General features: G+C 43.8%; 2 protein-coding genes across 2 annotated transcripts in view; both read left to right on the top strand.

Moving 5' to 3' along the window:
- Positions 1-20,166, top strand: part of LOC142200299 (transcription elongation factor A protein 1-like) — a 524,101-nt gene that overhangs the window by 255,461 nt on the left and 248,474 nt on the right. The window lies entirely within an intron of this gene.
- The window catches only part of ATP6V1H (ATPase H+ transporting V1 subunit H), a 124,158-nt gene that overhangs the window by 66,023 nt on the left and 37,969 nt on the right, over positions 1-20,166 (top strand). The window contains exon 13 of the mRNA XM_075270548.1: positions 3,429-3,530. Within this exon, the coding sequence (XP_075126649.1) occupies positions 3,429-3,530 (102 nt within the window). The remainder of the gene's footprint in view (positions 1-3,428; positions 3,531-20,166) is intronic.

The following is a 20,166-nucleotide window of genomic DNA, read 5'->3' on the forward strand; positions in this document are numbered from 1 at the left end:
ATCTGATAATAATGCTGTCCAAAGTTGCCTCTATGGCAGTAAAGAACTATCTTCTGGCATACCCAACTACCCAAATGACCACTGCAGCAACAGTGTATTGTCAAGGCCAGTGATTAACTATAGTGGTCTTGGTGCTGCAGCATAGATGAACTTCGAAGAGGTGGTAGTGGAGTGGAGACAAATTTCTCAGGTGTGTAATTGGGTATTTTATTATTTTATAGCATTTTACCCCCTAGTTCAATTTCTGTTAGAAAAATCCATTTACGCTGGGTTCACACTAGCACCAGGCTTTCCGTCGGGGGACCTGAATGACTGAGACCCAGACCATACACTCACCGGCCACTTTATTAGGTACACCATGCTAGTAACGGGTTGGACCCCCTTTTGCCTTCAGAACTGCCTCAATTCTTTGTGGCATAGATTCAACAAGGTGCTGGAAGCATTCCTCAGAGATTTTGGTCCATATTGACATGATGGCATCACACAGTTGCCGCAGATTTGTCGGCTGCACATCCATGATGCGAATCTCCTGTTCCACCACATCCCAAAGATGCTCTATTGGATTGAGATCTGGTGACTGTGGAGGCCATTGGAGTACAGTGAACTCATTGTCATGTTCAAGAAACCAGTCTGAGATGATTCCAGCTTTATGATATGGCGCATTATCCTGCTGAAAGTAGCCATCAGATGTTGGGTACATTGTGGTCATAAAGGGATGGACATGGTCAGCAACAATACTCAGGTAGGCTTTGGCGTTGCAACGATGCTCAATTGGTACCAAGGGGCCCAAAGAGTGCCAAGAAAATATTCCCCACACCATGACACCACCACCACCAGCCTGAACCGTTGATACAAGGCAGGATGGATCCATGCTTTCATGTTGTTGACGCCAAATTCTGACCCTACCATCCGAATGTCGCAGCAGAAATCGAGACTCATCAGACCAGGCAACGTTTTTCCAATCTTCAATTGTCCAATTTCGATGAGCTTGTGCAAATTGTAGCCTCAGTTTCCTGTTCTTAGCTGAAAGGAGTGACACCCGGTGTGGTCTTCTGCTGCTGTAGCCCATCTGCCTCAAAGTTCGATGTACTGTGCGTTCAGAGATGCTCTTCTGGCTACCTTGGTTGTAACGGGTGGCTATTTGAGTCACTGTTGCCTTTCTATCAGCTCGAACCAGTCTGGCCATTCTCCTCTGACCTCTGGCATTAACAACGCATTTCCGCCCACAGAACTGCCGCTCACTGGATGTTTTTTCTTTTTCGGACCATTATCTGTAAACCCTAGAGATGGTTGTGCGTGAAAATCCCAGTAGATCATCAGTTTCTGAAATACTCAGACCAGCCCTTCTGGCACCAACAACCATGCCACGTTCAAAGGCACTCAAATCACCTTTCTTCCCCATACTGATGCTCGGTTTGAACTGCAGGAGATTGTCTTGACCATGTCTACATGCCTAAATGCACTGAGTTGCCGCCATGTGATTGGCTGATTAGAAATTAAGTGTTAACGAGCAGTTGGACAGGTGTACCTAATAAAGTGGCCGGTGAGTGTATACTATAATGGGATCCACCAGGTATGCGCTGTTTCCAAACTGAAAGCTGCAGAGAAAGGCACCAATTTTTGGAGACTCCGACTGAGATGTGAACCCAGCCTTAAGAAGACCTTTCACTACCTCCACCAACTCCTATCTCATTGCTTCCTTGGATAGACACTGTTCCACTTTTTTTCATTCCTGAGCAATTATTTCTGTTAGTTTCAGCATAGATATGCTCTCTGCTGTAGGTGGGTGGTCCCAGGCTAGAGCACAAAGAAGGGACTGCCCACCTGACAACACAGAAAGTGTCAGCAATATTACAAATAGAAAATTCCAACTGCGCCAAAATCAATGGAGCAGCACCTACTGAAAGGTGTAAAGAGTTGGTGAAAGGTACTCTTTATGGCAGGGTTCACACTCTCATTGGGTTCTGTTATGAAGGTGTCCATTAAAAAAAAAAAAAAAAAACCCGACTCCTGTCATAACAGACATTTAATGAATCAGTTAAAGAATTTGACACATTAGCATTAGAGATGAGCGAGTACTATTCGAAACGGCCGTTTCGAATAGCACGCACCCATAGGAAAGAATGGAAGTGGCTGCATCCATTCATTCCTATGGGTACGTGCTATTTGAAACGGGAGTTTCGAATAGTACTCGCTCATCTCTAATTAGCATCAGTTATTGTCCGTTAGTGTTTGTTTTTATACTGTCCTTTTTTTCCGCTTTCTGAGCATGCGCAAAAAAAAAAAAAAAAAAAAGACCCAACATAATGGATGGTAACTTATGGCTACCAGTTGCTGTCTGTTACCCATAGTCTTCAATGTTAAAAAATAAATAAGTAAATAATGATGGACACATGACGTCTTTCATGGATCCATTTTGTTTTTTTAACGGACACAAGTCCTGCATAAAGAATTTTCTTGTCCACGAAAAAAACCTGATGTGACGGACTGGGTGTATAACAGACGCTAACGGACGCAAGATAAAATCCCATTGAAATCAATGGAAATTTTAATGGCTTTGTGACTGTTCAGCTAGTGTCCGTAACTGACAACAGCAACGGACACTACTGACAGTCACCAATGATAGTGTGAGCGCCCCCTAAGGGTTAAATTTAAAGGCTCTCGATCTAATAGGAAATTCCTCTTGTCTGTTTGGCACTCAAGACCAGAAGTTTGGACTGAACTGTATATTAGAAGTGCAGAATAATTCCCAGGGTCGATAATGCTTTCATTACTTTGTACATTTTCCGTTAAGTGGCCTGGTACGTTGTTTAAATGTGGCCTTATGAAAAGAAAATTGTCTGCCCGGGATGTTCACTGAGCGTTTATCCAGCTTAGCAGATCAAAGCTGTTCACATTATTGAGATGTCTAAATTAACTTTGATTTTCTTTTGTGAAAATGTGAATAGATATCTCAAGTGATTGAAACGTGCCTAAAACATAATCATTTCTTAAACATTCTCTTTGTAAAACTCAGAATTAATCCACTGCAAATTTCACTTCATTTTTATTAGTACATTCATCTGAGCCAAGGCTATAGTCCTTCTCTATATGACATTATTCGGTGATGGTGTGACCTGCTCTGGAAGATCCAGATGGGTTTTTGTCCTCTCATTTAATCTCTGCTCGCCACGAGCTCTACCTCTAATCTATTAGACTGATTTTTTGGTTGTCTCTTTAGATGATATAATCCAGTGCTTCAGTATGCCCTTCATTCTGCTGCTATTGGAAAACTCTACTGTAAAAAAAAAAATGGTGGGGCTACACATTTAAAAAAAAAAAAAATCCACAGCTGAAACCATAAACCTTTATTCTGAATAAACCTATTATATTATTGTTTTTTGTGACATCTCTTTAATTGGCCGTGTCTTTTACTAATTATTTTGTAGAATCTTAACAAAGCTTCTGGAAGTCTCCGATGACCCACAAGTCCTTGCAGTGGCTGCCCATGATGTCGGAGAGTATGTGCGGCATTACCCAAGAGGAAAAAGGCAAGTATATTGTATGGTTTGGAGATGTTTTTTTTTTTTCCTTCTTTTTCCTATCAGTATGTCTTTGTAGAATGGGAGGAAATTCACACAAACATGGGGAGAACATACAAACTCCTTGCAGATGTTGTTCCTGGCGGGATTCGAACCTAGGACTCCAGCGCTGCAAGGCTGCAGTGCTAACCACTGATCCACTATGTTAGCCCCTGTGTTTGGCGATGATTTTGTAATGGACACAGACCATGTTCTTATGATTTCTAACAAGGGAACTCAAGAACAACGATATGGCCAAGGGAGCCCCTAAGTTGGGTTCCCATCAGTGTGCTGGGGAAAAAACATTGTAATTTTCAGTTGCAGGGGTTGTCCCAAGTTTGAATGTTATCTCATACCCATAGGTGTTGGGTTGCCAGGAATAACAGTCCTGCACTCTTTATTCAGGCATAATCTTAACATTAACGGGAGTTTATCACCTCTAGCATTGCTTCTAAATCACTTATATGCTGTTGTATGTGCTGTTAGTTACCAGGTAATGTAAAATGCAGCGGCCAAACTACTGTGTTTGTGCAACATGTGGCCCCTGGCCTAAAGGGTTTTAACCCCTGTTTTGGACCTTAATGACCAAGCCGAATTTTGCAAATTTGCCCTGTGTGACTTTATCAGTGAATAATTCTGTAACAGTATAGCGCATCCAAGCAATTCTGAGATTGTTTTTTCGTGACATGTTGTACTTTACTGAGAAGCTAAAATTAGACTGATATAACTTGCGTAAATTTATTTAAAAACTCGCAAATGCTGAAAATTTTGAAAATTTTTCAATGTTTTCCATTTTTAGCTGCGATATCTCATATATACACAATAATACAGGGCAAAAAAGTTAGTAGTTATATATTTCCAAATGTTCCTTTTGTGTTTCAAGCATATTTGAAATAATTTTAGCATATTTGAGTAACTTAGACAATTTACAAGTTTATCAAGTTTATAAGCAAATTTTGGAAATTTTGAGTTTGTCATTTTTTCCTGTACCAAGCTCTGTTTGCAGACAGGAATAGGTGGCATAATAACAGAACCTCCAATTAAATGACCCAATTTGTAAAACTAGACCCCTTCAGGTATTCTTTGAGTGGTTTAGTGAGCATTTTGATCAAACAAATATTGTTTTGCAAGAATTATTACAAATGATGAAAAAAATTACATTTTCATTTTCTTCAAATATATGTAATTTTAAAGCCAGTTTTTTTGCACACAACACATCAAAAAGAAGAAACACACCCCAAAATATATCACCCCACTTCTCCCGTGTTAAAAAATGTACACTTTGTGGCCTTAATCCCATGTACGGACGCACGGTAGGGCCCAAAAAGAAGGGAGCACCAACTGGATTTCAAGACACAATTTTTGCTTCTAAATGTTTCAGGCCCATTACTCATTTAAACAAGATTTGAGTTACCAAAATAATTGAAAACCCCCATAAATGACACCATTTTATAAACTAGACCCCTTGAGGTATTCATTGAGGGGTATAGTGAGTATTTTGACCCCATAGGTTTTAAAAGAATTTGCGTCAAACAAAAAATTCTCATATTTTTTACACAAAAGAGTAATTTTAAAGGCAGTTTTTTTGCACATAACACATGAAAATGAAGAAAAACACCCCAAAATAGATGGCCCTATTTCTCCCGTGTTCAAAAATGTACACTTTGTGGCCCTAATCCTATGTACGGACGCACGGCAGGGCCCAAACAGAAGGGAGCACCAACTGGATTTCAAGACACAAATTTTGCTTGCAGATATTTTAGGCCCATTACACATTCAAACAAGATTTGAGTTACCAAAACAATTGAAACCCCCCATAAATGACCCCATTTTATAAACTAGACCCCTTAAGGTATTCATTGAGGGGTATAGTGAGCATTTTGACCCTATAGCCGTTTCACAGATTTTACTAACTTAGGGATGTGTAGGTTAAAAATTACTAAAATGTCCCTTTATCCCCAAAGTTTTCATTTTCATAAGGGGTTAAAGGAGAGAAAGCCCCCCACAGTTTGTTACACAATTTCTCCTGAACACGGCAATACCCCATATGTGGCCATAATCTGCTGTATGGGGACATGGTGGGGGTCAGAATGGGAAGAGCGCTATTTGGCTTTTGGAGGGCAGATGTGGCTGGAATAGTTTTCTGGTGCCATGTCGCATTACCTGAGCCCCTAAAGTATCAATGCAATGGAAACCCCTCAAATGTGACCCCATTTTAAAAACTACACCCATCAAGGAATGTATCAAGGGGTAATATCATTTTGAGCCTAAAAATGCTTCCCAAAAATTAATGTACAAAATGAAAATTGAAATTTTTAAAGAAATCTGCCATCTCGGTGCCCAATATGTTGCACCCACTTTGTGTTGTCAGAGACCTGCACTCCTAAAACTATTAAGGGGCCATCCCGAGGGGCAGAAAATTATATATGTGGGTGTAAACTGCTGCTTGGGCGCACAGCAGGGCGCAGAAGGGAAGGAGCACTGCGCTTTTTAGCTATTGGGGTACAGAGTTAGAGGGACTTTCGGGGCGCCATGTTGGTTTTGCAGAGCCCTGGAGGTGCCAGTAAACTGGAATTCGCCAAGAAGTGACCCCATTTTGTAGGGGAAATTTTAGGGTCTCGGCAAATATGACATGGTGTCCAAACACCAACAATCTAAATCTGCACTCCAAAAGCACATAGCGCTCCTTCACATCTGCGCCCTGCTGTGTACCCAAATGGCGGTGTATGCCCACATGTATGACACTGGTGTACCCCGGATAACGGACTTAATGCCATATGTGGGTAGAAAGGCTGTTTGGGCACAGCCGGGCACAGAAGGGAAGGAGCGCTATTTTGGTTTTTGGAGCACAGTTTGGTTTTTGGACATCACTTTTGCAAAGCCCCTGAATTGCCAATAAAGTGGAATCTGCAGACATGTCACCCCATTTTGGACACTAGTCCACTGATGGGATTTATCAGGTGGTGTAGCGAGCGTTTTTAACCCTTGAGTGTTGCATTTATTTGGTTTCCAGAAATGAAATTGCGGCTGATAATGAGAAGTTAAAAATGAAGTTTTCCAGAGATTCGCCATTTTAGTGCCCGATATGTTGTGCCTAACTTATGTCAGCAGAGATACACACTCCAAACACTGGTAAGCGGGTATCCCGGGCACAACAGCTTTTAGAGCGTTCATCTCTGATACAAGTCAGGCACAATATATTACGCACTGAAATGACGTATTCCTGGAAAAATGGTCATTTTCACCTCTCACAATCATCTGCGTATTCATTTATGGATAATAAGTTATAGCAACATTTGGGGGTTAAAAATGCTCTCTGTACCCCTGGATAAATCCTTCAGGGGTGTAGTTTCCAAAATAAGGTCACATATCAGGGGATTCCACTTTACTGGCGCTTCAGCTCTGCAAAAGTGTCATGGCATCCAAAAACCAAACCGTCTGTGCTCCAAAAACCCAATAACCCTTCTTCCCTTCTGTGTCTGGCTGTGCCCTAATATCAGTTTATACTCACATATGACATTACGTCCGTTATCCCGGATACACCAGTGTCATACATGTTTCATACATGTGGCATAAACTGCAGTTTGGGCACACAGCAGGGAGCAGAAGCGAAGGAGCGCTATGCGACTTTTAGAGTACAGATTCAGATGTTTGGTATCCGGACGCCATGTCATGTTTGTAGAGCCTATAACATACCAGAAAACTAGATTCCTCAAAGGAGTGACCCCATTTTGAAAACTGCACCCCTCAAAGAATGTATCAGGGGGTGTAGTGAGTATTAGTATCCCAGACGTGACTGCAGAGGGGATGGCGAAGAGGGAATATATAAGCGGTGCGGAGTACATTGTAAACACCAAATTCCCTACTATGTTCCAGGAGCTCCTATGATTGGGGGAGTCACTCTGGGGGTCATTTCTGGTGTCTGTTCCCTCCTAAGCTGTAAATATGGGGTGTCCCCTGATATCCGCTCGCACAGCTTATATATTCCCTTCCTGACGCAGCCAGTCGTGTTCTAATGATTTGGCGATTTTGCGGGATTTTGTCTTCACATTGCTAGATATTATATTTTCTTTATTTTTCTGGTGACGCGGCCATATAAGGGCTTGTTGTTTGCGGGATGAGATGCATTTTGTAATGACACCATTTTTGGGTGCCTACAACTTATTGAATACATTTTATTAACGCTTTTTTTCTGGATTTTTTAAAGAAAAATCAATTCTGGCATTGCATTCTAACTTTTAAATTTTTTGCCATGTAGCGTACAATATAAGCAACATGTGACCTTTATTCTGCGGGTCGGTACGATTACGGCGATACCTCATTTATATTATTTTTTTATGCGATACTAATTCTGTAGAATAAAAACACATTTAGGGACATAAATCAATGTTTTTTGTATCGCCATCTTCTGAGAGGCGTAACATTTTTATTTTTTGGTTGACAGTGTTGGTTGAGGGCTTATTTTTTGCGGGACAATGTGCGCTGTTTATTGGTACTGTTGTGCGGTGATTATGACTTTTTGATCACTTTTTATAGCATATTTTGTAAGGTGAGATGGCGAAAAATCACTACTTCCGGCGGGTTTTTTCCGTTTTTTTTTTCCCGACGTTCACCTTGTACATTAAATATTGTTGCAGTTTTATTGTACAGATTGTTACGGACGCGACGATACCAAATATGTATTGTTTTTATTAACTTTTAGTTTTTTTTTAATATAATTCATTTTCTATAGAAAAAAGGGAATTCTGGGGCTTTATAACTTTATTCATTTTTATCAGACACTTTATTTATTTATTTTTTCACTTTTTTCTCTTACTTTTTCATGTGTCCCTTTAGGACACTTGGATTAGTGATGCTTTGATAAAAGCATCACTAATTCTCTATTAGACGCTGCAGGACACAGCTGTCAGTGTCTTGCAGCGTCTGGAGGAAGTCAGTCGCAGGGGCTGCCTGCGTCTGACTTCCTCTTCCCCGGGCAGGATCAACCAGGTATTGGGGGTCTCTTGGAGCTTGGGGTCACTGGCCAGACCCCAGGCTCCATGTTAGAGACATCGGCACCCCCCAATCTCGCCGCGGGGGGTGCCGATTCGGCCGGCACCGTCATGGAACCGCTTCAGTTCCGTGATCATGTTTGATCACGGAACTGAAGGGGTTAAAACCCCCCGATCGGAGTCCCCTCCGATGGGGGGTTATGGAGCAGGGTCTTAGCTGTAAGATACAGCTAAGACTTGCTCCAATTACGTCGGCACTGACAGGGAATCCTTCCCTGACTGCCCGACGTAGTTTTCCTATAGGGCAGTCAGGAAGGACCTGCAAGTGCCGACGTAGATTCCCTATGGGCCGGTCGTTAAGGGGTTAAACAGTTTTGCCATGAACAGGAAATCAGATGAAATAAAGTTGTGGCAGTTCTCATCAGTCTCTGCCTGCAACATCATGCACATCATTCACATGACTATACCTGGTAATAATCCCAGCGTCATTGCAAAGCAAAGGCCTCTTAGAAGGTCGAGCATGATGCGTAAAGGGAGCAAATCTTTATTGGGTTATTTCACTGGAATTCTGTCTTCCTAACTACATCAGGGAAGACAGACTTGCACATTCCAGTGAGCGCCCTCTATTGGTTTGCAGCACTGAGGCAGCAGCTGACTTCCTGATTACATCATGGAAGACAGATTTGCATATTCTTCCCATGACCAGGCTAGTAATTGCTGCAGGTAAGTGGACCACATGGTCACTGTAGTGGCTGGAGGGTAAAGAGGTTTGTATAGTTGTGTGTTTTTTGTTTGTTTTTTTATCCTGTTCTTGGCCATAATTTTGTAAATTCTGCACGGCCCCCTTTAAATTATTTTGTAATTGTGGTATTGCACTTTTACAAGTGACCAAAGATGGGAAAATGTGTAAAGACACGTGAAGGGTTAAAAGTGTAAGTGCTCAGCAAGCATTGTTTCTATTACATACAGGAAATGGCAGACAATGAAGATTATACTTTATTGTCAGGGCTTTTAGAATAGGGAGTGAACAAAGGAAATCAAGTGCTGAATGGCGCAGCAGAAATGGGGAACAAGAGGCTGACTTTCATTTTATAAAAATTGTTTTTAATCTTGGCAAACATTCTCTCTGTTCTTTGCATATGGTAGAACAGGTTAGAAATATAATAATAGAAATGTAGGACTTAGATCATTATATAAATGTGATCAAGAAAATAAGCGTTTCTTACGCTACAGAGAAAGAATAAAAGCCAAGATATAATAGTACTGAAGTGTGGAGCACAAATGGCTAATCACGGTTTTTATTTCAGTAGCACCAACATATTGTGCAGCGCTTTACAATGTGACAAAATATATTTATATAGAAATGACGTGTGACGTACAACAAAAACTGACAATATAAAGCACTATTTAAAGGGGTAATACTATATATCCAGAACACATGCTATATTTATCTACTAGAAGGGGATCCAAACGCTGGGCCCACACCTAATAGGACAATTGGGAACTCTGACTGATGTTTGCAATTATTTGACTGGGTTCACACAGGGTTTTTTCAGTCCGGAACCTGAGGCGGAGGCCACCTCAGGTTCCGGTCCAAAATACGGGTAGCTGTGACTGGTGGTGCACTGGCATCTCGTCGCGCACTTCGCTCCAGATTAGGCCCAAATGTATGGGCTTAGTCGGGAGGAGGGAGTGTCTTCAGGTGGACTTGCGAGGCGTACGCGGCGCTTTCTTCCATTGTCACAAGAAAATGGCGCTCGGGCATGTGCAGTAGCACTCAGAAGGGAGCGTTACTGTGTATGCCGGAGATTTCAAAGAGCAGGGATCGAGACTACAGACAATGGAGGCGGTTACACCTACAGAGGACGAGGGTGTCTTGGAGTACAAGCAAAGCAGGGGGCGTTATAAAGGTATGAGGCGGGTGGGTGCATGATGGCTTGGGATCGCCCAGGGTACACAGACAGGGTCATTTGCATATCGGTTTTACCGATATGTAAAAAAAAGGGTGGGGGAGGGGTCTTTTCAAAATCTACAAGCAGCACCTGAATAGCCTTTAATGGCTATTCAGGCATATCACTATTTAAAAACATGATTTCCAAATGATAGAGCCCCTTTAAAAATGTTGCATGAAAAAAATCTATTATTACATGTGACTGTGCTGGAGTGACTGACCACAGCATTTCCATTAGACTATGGACTGATTGTGTACTGCATTGCTTTGCGGCACTGTGTACTATGTGCATAGATATAAAGGAAGCTTTCTGCATGTTGTCTTATTGTTGAGCTGAAAGGGTTTGGACCATATAGAAATGTATCGCCTATCTGCAGGGTAGGTTTATAGTTATCTGATCTTCCTTGTCTTAAGATTCCCCACCACTTTCCTTCTAGCTATATAGTCATCCTCTTGATTCCTCAACCCCCGTCACCTTTCTATACACTTCTCAACAATAATATCCAAGGTCTTCAATGTATCCAGCCCTTTTCATAGCATCTTACTATCTCTATGGTTACTAGAAATAAGCTTACAAGCTATGTAACCGCGCTCCCAATAAATCCATATACGGAATCAGAGAAGTATTATGATTGTATTTGCTACTTTGTACAAGGAGCCTCTGACACAGATGGGAATGTAGAAAATGTAATGTAAAAGGGGAAACAGAGGAAAGTTGTATATTTTTTTTATTTTCAATTTTGTCCATTTTTCTTTATTGGATGCAAAAAAATTGTTACATTTTTGACGCTATAAGACAGGCCTTTTATGTTCTGCAGAATAAAAAAAAAAAAAAAAGATTTCTGTAGATTGCGAAAGGTGAACAAAAAATATTTTTTTCTTACAATTTATCCTCACCCTTGGTCCTAAAAGTTGATAGAGAACATTTATTTGGCAAAAAAGTAATTGGCAGAGGGGAGAGGTGGTTTAACCAGGTACAGGAGTTACATATGGATTGGAGGGGGAGCAAGGGAACTACCTGGGAGGCCACAGAGAAGGATGTTGCAGTAGTCTAGAGGGAGATTATAAGGTCATGGACTAGAAATGTTGTAGGCCTCCGCCTCAAGTTCCGATCTAAGAAACCCCATGTGAACTTACCCTCACTATATTGGTAGATTTGTTGATGATTTTGCACTTAAAGGGATAATATACATCTGGAACAACAAAAATGAGTCTGTTGATAGTCATCCGAATCATCTCCAATCCAAAAGGTCCTGTTGGTGGTTTAGTATCCCAAACTGAAATGACAAGGTCTTTGGATTTTATCTTAGTATCTAGCAGGGCTGTGGAGTTTTTAGGCTAAGCCACCAACAGTGGCACCTCCATTTTTCCACAGACCGCTGAATCTAGGTAAACTCCTTCACAAATGACTAATAGCCATGTCAGTTAGGAGCATTAAAGATTCTCTAATTTCTCTATGAAAGTAAATATGCAACAAACTATAATGAATTATAGAATATTAATAATTCTCTAATATAATTAAAAATATTTAATCTTTTTATTTTGAAGCTGGAGTCGCTAAATCCAGACAAAATTGGTTGCGACTCCTGGTATCTAAGTAGTTAAAGAGATTGAATGGGACAGAACTCATGAAAGACTATAGGATGTATTCACTTAACAGTGAAAAATGGCCATGACAGTGATTTTTTTTTTTTTTTTAAAGTCAGAGTCTATGGGGCTATTCGCATGTCTGTCTGTTTTTTGACAGATTGTGTAAACTGCCCATTAAAAAGTTGGACGTATCCTTCAGAACCTCAAGTCTGTCAGGATCTGTTAAAAACATGCCACACACATACAAAATAGACGCGAAAATTGGACCATTTTGGCTGTTTTTTGTTTTTGTTTTTTTAAATACCCACAAAGTGACTCTTGGATAGGTCTAAGCTGCAATTCCAGACACATCCAGTGGACAAAGTGGCAGTATTTCTTGTTAAAGATGAGCCCTTTTGCTGTAATCTTACAAGACACCTTTAGGTGTGCACATTCTGACATTTATTGCAGTAGGAGAAAGTGTTCCGATGTAATGACTTTTTTCTCCCTACATTCGTTGTTTATAAACTATTCTCATATAGTCAATGTATGAGTTTCTTGGAGATAATGTGCTTTCACAGAGAAGGTGAAGTAAACATAAGCCGCATTTGTGCCAATGGAATACTAACCCCTTACATTAGCAGCTTGCAATTTGCATTAAGAATAGCCTGGAGCAGATAACATGCAGCGGATCTCACGGGAAGAGCTGCTGCGCACAAATGGAAGAGGTTTTTTTTATTTTTTATGCTTGATGGAAATGCTATCTAAATTATATTCCAGGAGATACAATAGCCTCATTTCCCTATTTTATGTTTAGCATTCTGTTTACAGAAATATTCACGTTTAGGTTTGTTTTTTTTCTTGTTCAAACTGTGTACTCTTAAGGCACTCAATGATAAAATATCTGCTAGCAAATCTACAAGTTACAATCCTAACCATGCAATCGTTCCTACTCGATCTTTTCATGAGTAGAAGCAATTTCTAAGAAATAAGACTGTGGCAATGTATGTGGAACGTAGGCTAGGGAGCATCAATTTTAATCGATCTAGACCCTAAATTTCTGACCTGTGTGTTCCCCAGAGGATATACCCCATTCTTCTAAGAAGTACTCACTCTCTCTTTAAGTTGACTAACTCTGACAAGAATGAATTAAATGGGCTCTATCATTGGAAAAAGTTATTTTTAGCTAAGCACATACTTGCATAACCTTTAGAAAGTCTGTTCCACACCTGCCTTTTGTATGTAAATTGCCTCAGTGGTTTTTGAATGAGCCTGTTTTTATTTATATGCTAATTAGCCTCTCCATGCACAGCAGAAGTCTCATTGTGCACTGTCTTCTGTATATACAGCACAGGCTGCTGCAGCTGACTCTTCCTCATTGCTCTCATACATAGTATACAGCAGGGAGAGGAGAGCTGGCTGACAACATCCTGTGCACCGAGAAGCTAATTAGCATATGCATAAAAACGGACTTATTCAAACACTACTGAGGCGATTTACATACAAAAGGCTATGCAAGGATGTGCTTAGCTAAAAATGACTTTTGCCAATAATGGAGCACCTTTTGCCACCTCCAATAACACCAGTTTTCTGCGTATGCATCACTATTTAACACTGATTCTGGCGCAGTTGTCATTGTGTTATGTCTATCACTTCTGGGGTAGAACCTGTGCTGCATTTGCCACATGGCTGTTGCCTACCAGTTAAGCTTCAGCTGTATCTGCTCCACCAGTCAGGGGTTTGAACTGCAGAGCAAATCTGGCCTGTACTTTAGCGTCAAGTCAAGGGCTGATATTTTGGATGGGATTTGTTTAAAGAGGACCTTTCATCAGATTGGGCACAGGCAGTTCAGTCAGGAACGTCCTTCTCCACAGCAGCGCCTATAGCACTGTACTGTGTGAGCGGGGAGGAACGCCCCCTCCCCTCCTGATAATACTCGTCTATGGACGAGCACTGTGAGCAGACTGTCAGGAACGCCCTTCTGACTGTAAAGAGCTACAGTACCGGGACTGATAGCGCTTTACCCGGGGCACAGATCGGGAAAGCATTCAGCGCACTGTCGGCTTTCCAGCAGTATATGGAACTGCCTGTGCCCAATCTGATGAAAGGTCCTCTTTAAATATGGAACTAATTCATTGCAGGTCAGTCACTGGCAAATTCTAGATGCTAACCCACGGTGATTTTGCTTAGTCTGTCCTTGACCTAACAGTACACTGTAGTCTGATAAAGGGGAACCAGCAGAATTCTGAAGTTTTTTGTTTTTTTTTAAATTAATTAATCAATCAATTATCAGTCAAGACCAACACAAGATAAACTAAAGGAAATCATTTCAAATTTAGGCATGCCTTAAAAAAATAAAAATAACAGCGCCATTGGATCCTCATTTCCAGTACATTTATGAAGCTTTCCTTTTAATGAAAACTACTTTTCGGTCCTCTAGACCAACATTGTATCCTTATATTGGAGGGGTTTAGGGTCCCAAACCATGTAACCTCAGTTCCATATGTTGCTCAATTCAAAAGTTTTATTACTTGAATACTGTAGTGGCTTCTGATGTCTCACCTGTCACTTCTCAAAGTAATAAAACTTCTGAATAGAGCTACGGATGGGACTGCGGTTTCTGGGTTTTGGGTACCTAAACACTAGAGATGAGCGAACACTAAAATGTTCGAGGTTCGAAATTCGATTCGAACAGCCGCTCAATGTTCGTGTGTTCGAACGGGTTTCGAACCCCATTATAGTCTATGGGGAACAGATACTCGTTAAGGGGGAAACCCAAATCCGTGTCTGGAGGGTCACCAAGTCCACTATGACACCCCAGGAAATGATGCCAACACCTCTGGAATGACACTGGGACAGCAGGGGAAGCATGTCTGGGGGCATCTAACACACCAAAGACCCTCTATTACCCCAACATCACAGCCTAACAACTACACACTTTACACACTCAATACCACCTCTCTGACAGTAGGAAAACACCTTGAAACATGTGTATTTGGCACTTGCAGTGAGGAGAGCTTGTCACCAGCAGTGAATTTGGCCCTTGTAGTAAGTTGAGGTTGGCACCAACATTTGTTTTGAAAATCAGGGTGGATTGAGCCTCTAACCAGCAGAGTTTGGGCAAATTCATGGTGGAGGGAGCCTCTAAAAACCCCAGTTTGGACCAATTCATGGTGGAGGGAGCCTCTAACCAGCCCAGTTTGGGCAAATTCATGGTGGAGGGAGCCTCTAAAAAACCCAGTTTGGACCAATTCATGGTGGAGGGAGCCTCTAACCAGCCCAGTTTGGGCAAATTCATGGTGGAGGGAGCCTCTAACCAGCCCAGTTTGGACCAATTAATGGTGGAGGGAGCCTCTAACCAGCCCAGTTTGGACCAATTAATGGTGGAGGGAGCCTCTAACCACCCCAGTTTGGACCAATTCATGGTGGAGGGAGCCTCTAAACAGCCCAGTTTGGGCAAATTCATGGTGGAGGGAGCCTCTAAAAAACCCAGTTTGGACCAATTCATGGTGGAGGGAGCCTCTAACCAGCCCAGTTTGGACCAATTAATGGTGGAGGGAGCCTCTAAACAGCCAAGTTTGGACCAATTCATGGTGGAGGGAGCCTCTAAAAACCCCAGTTTGGACCAATTCATGGTGGAGGGAGCCTCTAACCAGCCCAGTTTGGGCAAATTCATGGTGGAGGGAGCCTCTAAACAGCCCAGTTTGGGCAAATTCATGGTGGAGGGAGCCTCTAACCAGCCCAGTTTGGACCAATTAATGGTGGAGGGAGCCTCTAACCAGCCCAGTTTGGACCAATTAATGGTGGAGGGAGCCTCTAACCAGCCCAGTTTGGACCAATTAATGGTGGAGGGAGCCTCTAACCACCCCAGTTTGGACCAATTCATGGTGGAGGGAGCCTCTAACCAGCCCAGTTTGGACCAATTCATGGTGGAGGGAGCCTCTAAAAAACCCAGTTTGGACCAATTCATGGTGGAGGGAGCCTCTAAACAGCCCAGTTTGGGCAAATTCATGGTGGAGGGAGCCTCTAAAAAACCCAGTTTGGACCAATTCATGGTGGAGGGAGCCTCTAACCAGCCCAGTTTGGACCAATTAATGGTGGAGGGAGCCTCTAAACAGCCAAGTTTGGACCAATTCATGGTGGAGGGAGCCTCTAAAAACCCCAGTTTGGACCAATTCATGGTGGAGGGAGCCTCTAACCAGCCCAGTTTGGACCAATTAATGGTGGAGGGAGCCTCTAACCAGCCCAGTTTGGACCAATTAATGGTGGAGGGAGCCTCTAACCACCCCAGTTTGGACCAATTCATGGTGGAGGGAGCCTCTAAACAGCCAAGTTTGGACCAATTCATGGTGAAGGGAGCCTCTAAAAACCCGTTTGGACCAATTCATGGTGGAGGGAGCCTCTAACCAGCCCAGTTTGGGCAAATTCATGGTGGAGGGAGCCTCTAAACAGCCCAGTTTGGGCAAATTCATGGTGGAGGGAGCCTCTAACCAGCCCAGTTTGGACCAATTAATGGTGGAGGGAGCCTCTAACCAGCCCAGTTTGGACCAATTAATGGTGGAGGGAGCCTCTAACCACCCCAGTTTGGACCAATTCATGGTGGAGGGAGCCTCTAAACAGCCAAGTTTGGACCAATTCATGGTGGAGGGAGCCTCTAAAAACCCCAGTTTGGACCAATTCATGGTGGAGGGAGCCTCTAACCAGCCCAGTTTGGACCAATTCATGGTGGAGGGAGCCTCTAAAAAACCCAGTTTGGACCAATTCATGGTGGAGGGAGCCTCTAAACAGCCCAGTTTGGGCAAATTCATGGTGGAGGGAGCCTCTAAAAAACCCAGTTTGGACCAATTCATGGTGGAGGGAGCCTCTAACCAGCCCAGTTTGGACCAATTAATGGTGGAGGGAGCCTCTAAACAGCCAAGTTTGGACCAATTCATGGTGGAGGGAGCCTCTAAAAACCCCAGTTTGGACCAATTCATGGTGGAGGGAGCCTCTAACCAGCCCAGTTTGGACCAATTAATGGTGGAGGGAGCCTCTAACCAGCCCAGTTTGGACCAATTAATGGTGGAGGGAGCCTCTAACCACCCCAGTTTGGACCAATTCATGGTGGAGGGAGCCTCTAAACAGCCAAGTTTGGACCAATTCATGGTGAAGGGAGCCTCTAAAAACCCGTTTGGACCAATTCATGGTGGAGGGAGCCTCTAACCAGCCCAGTTTGGGCAAATTCATGGTGGAGGGAGCCTCTAAACAGCCCAGTTTGGGCAAATTCATGGTGGAGGGAGCCTCTAACCAGCCCAGTTTGGACCAATTAATGGTGGAGGGAGCCTCTAACCAGCCCAGTTTGGACCAATTAATGGTGGAGGGAGCCTCTAACCACCCCAGTTTGGACCAATTCATGGTGGAGGGAGCCTCTAAACAGCCAAGTTTGGACCAATTCATGGTGGAGGGAGCCTCTAAAAACCCCAGTTTGGACCAATTCATGGTGGAGGGAGCCTCTAACCAGCCCAGTTTGGACCAATTAATGGTGGAGGGAGCCTCTAAACAGCCAAGTTTTGGGAAATTCATGGTGGAGGGAGCCTCTAACCAGCCCAGTTTGGACCAATTCATGGTGGAGGGAGCCTCTAAACAGCCCAGTTTGGGCAAATTCATGGTGGAGGGAGCCTCTAAAAAACCCAGTTTGGACCAATTCATGGTGGAGGGAGCCTCTAACCAGCCCAGTTTGGACCAATTAATGGTGGAGGGAGCCTCTAACCACCCCAGTTTGGACCAATTCATGGTGGAGGGAGCCTCTAAACAGCCAAGTTTGGACCAATTCATGGTGGAGGGAGCCTCTAAAAACCCCAGTTTGGACCAATTCATGGTGGAGGGAGCCTCTAACCAGCCCAGTTTGGGCAAATTCATGGTGGAGGGAGCCTCTAAACAGCCCAGTTTGGGCAAATTCATGGTGGAGGGAGCCTCTAAAAAACCCAGTTTGGACCAATTCATGGTGGAGGGAGCCTCTAACCAGCCCAGTTTGGACCAATTAATGGTGGAGGGAGCCTCTAAACAGCCAAGTTTGGACCAATTCATGGTGGAGGGAGCCTCTAAAAACCCCAGTTTGGACCAATTCATGGTGGAGGGAGCCTCTAACCAGCCCAGTTTGGGCAAATTCATGGTGGAGGGAGCCTCTAAACAGCCCAGTTTGGGCAAATTCATGGTGGAGGGAGCCTCTAACCAGCCCAGTTTGGACCAATTCATGGTGGAGGGAGCCTCTAACCAGCCCAGTTTGGACCAATTAATGGTGGAGGGAGCCTCTAACCAGCCCAGTTTGGACCAATTAATGGTGGAGGGAGCCTCTAACCAGCCCAGTTTGGACCAATTAATGGTGGAGGGAGCCTCTAACCAGCCCAGTTTGGACCAATTAATGGTGGAGGGAGCCTCTAACCACCCCAGTTTGGACCAATTCATGGTGGAGGGAGCCTCTAACCAGCCCAGTTTGGACCAATTCATGGTGGAGGGAGCCTCTAAAAAACCCAGTTTGGACCAATTCATGGTGGAGGGAGCCTCTAAACAGCCCAGTTTGGGCAAATTCATGGTGGAGGGAGCCTCTAAAAAACCCAGTTTGGACCAATTCATGGTGGAGGGAGCCTCTAACCAGCCCAGTTTGGACCAATTAATGGTGGAGGGAGCCTCTAAACAGCCAAGTTTGGACCAATTCATGGTGGAGGGAGCCTCTAAAAACCCCAGTTTGGACCAATTCATGGTGGAGGGAGCCTCTAACCAGCCCAGTTTGGACCAATTAATGGTGGAGGGAGCCTCTAACCAGCCCAGTTTGGACCAATTAATGGTGGAGGGAGCCTCTAACCACCCCAGTTTGGACCAATTCATGGTGGAGGGAGCCTCTAAACAGCCAAGTTTGGACCAATTCATGGTGAAGGGAGCCTCTAAAAACCCGTTTGGACCAATTCATGGTGGAGGGAGCCTCTAACCAGCCCAGTTTGGGCAAATTCATGGTGGAGGGAGCCTCTAAACAGCCCAGTTTGGGCAAATTCATGGTGGAGGGAGCCTCTAACCAGCCCAGTTTGGACCAATTAATGGTGGAGGGAGCCTCTAACCAGCCCAGTTTGGACCAATTAATGGTGGAGGGAGCCTCTAACCACCCCAGTTTGGACCAATTCATGGTGGAGGGAGCCTCTAAACAGCCAAGTTTGGACCAATTCATGGTGGAGGGAGCCTCTAAAAACCCCAGTTTGGACCAATTCATGGTGGAGGGAGCCTCTAACCAGCCCAGTTTGGGCAAATTCATGGTGGAGGGAGCCTCTAAACAGCCCAGTTTGGGCAAATTCATGGTGGAGGGAGCCTCTAACCAGCCCAGTTTGGACCAATTAATGGTGGAGGGAGCCTCTAACCAGCCCAGTTTGGACCAATTAATGGTGGAGGGAGCCTCTAACCAGCCCAGTTTGGACCAATTAATGGTGGAGGGAGCCTCTAACCACCCCAGTTTGGACCAATTCATGGTGGAGGGAGCCTCTAACCAGCCCAGTTTGGACCAATTCATGGTGGAGGGAGCCTCTAAAAAACCCAGTTTGGACCAATTCATGGTGGAGGGAGCCTCTAAACAGCCCAGTTTGGGCAAATTCATGGTGGAGGGAGCCTCTAAACAGCCCAGTTTGGGCAAATTCATGGTGGAGGGAGCCTCTAACCAGCCCAGTTTGGACCAATTAATGGTGGAGGGAGCCTCTAACCAGCCCAGTTTGGACCAATTCATGGTGGAGGGAGCCTCTAAACAGCCCAGTTTGGGCAAATTCATGGTGGAAGGAGCCTCTAACCAGCAGAGTTGTGGGAAAGCAGGGTGGAGGGAGCCTCTAACCAGCAGAGTTGGTGGAAATCAGGGTGGAGGGAGCCTCTAACCAGCAGAGTTGGGGGAAATCATGTTGGAGGGAGCCTAGTATTAGCAGAATTGTGCAACGCTTATGGTGGATGAGTATGAGGATGCGGAGGAATTGGAGAGGTTGAGTACAGACATGGAGTTTCATGTTGGGGTGCTTTACACAGGTGGGCACAAAAATGAAGGCTCTATCCAGTGGTGGTTCATTTTTATCAAAGTGAGCCGGTCGGC

This window comes from Leptodactylus fuscus, chromosome 4 (genome assembly GCF_031893055.1).
Source record: "Leptodactylus fuscus isolate aLepFus1 chromosome 4, aLepFus1.hap2, whole genome shotgun sequence".
Taxonomy (NCBI): domain Eukaryota; kingdom Metazoa; phylum Chordata; class Amphibia; order Anura; family Leptodactylidae; genus Leptodactylus; species Leptodactylus fuscus.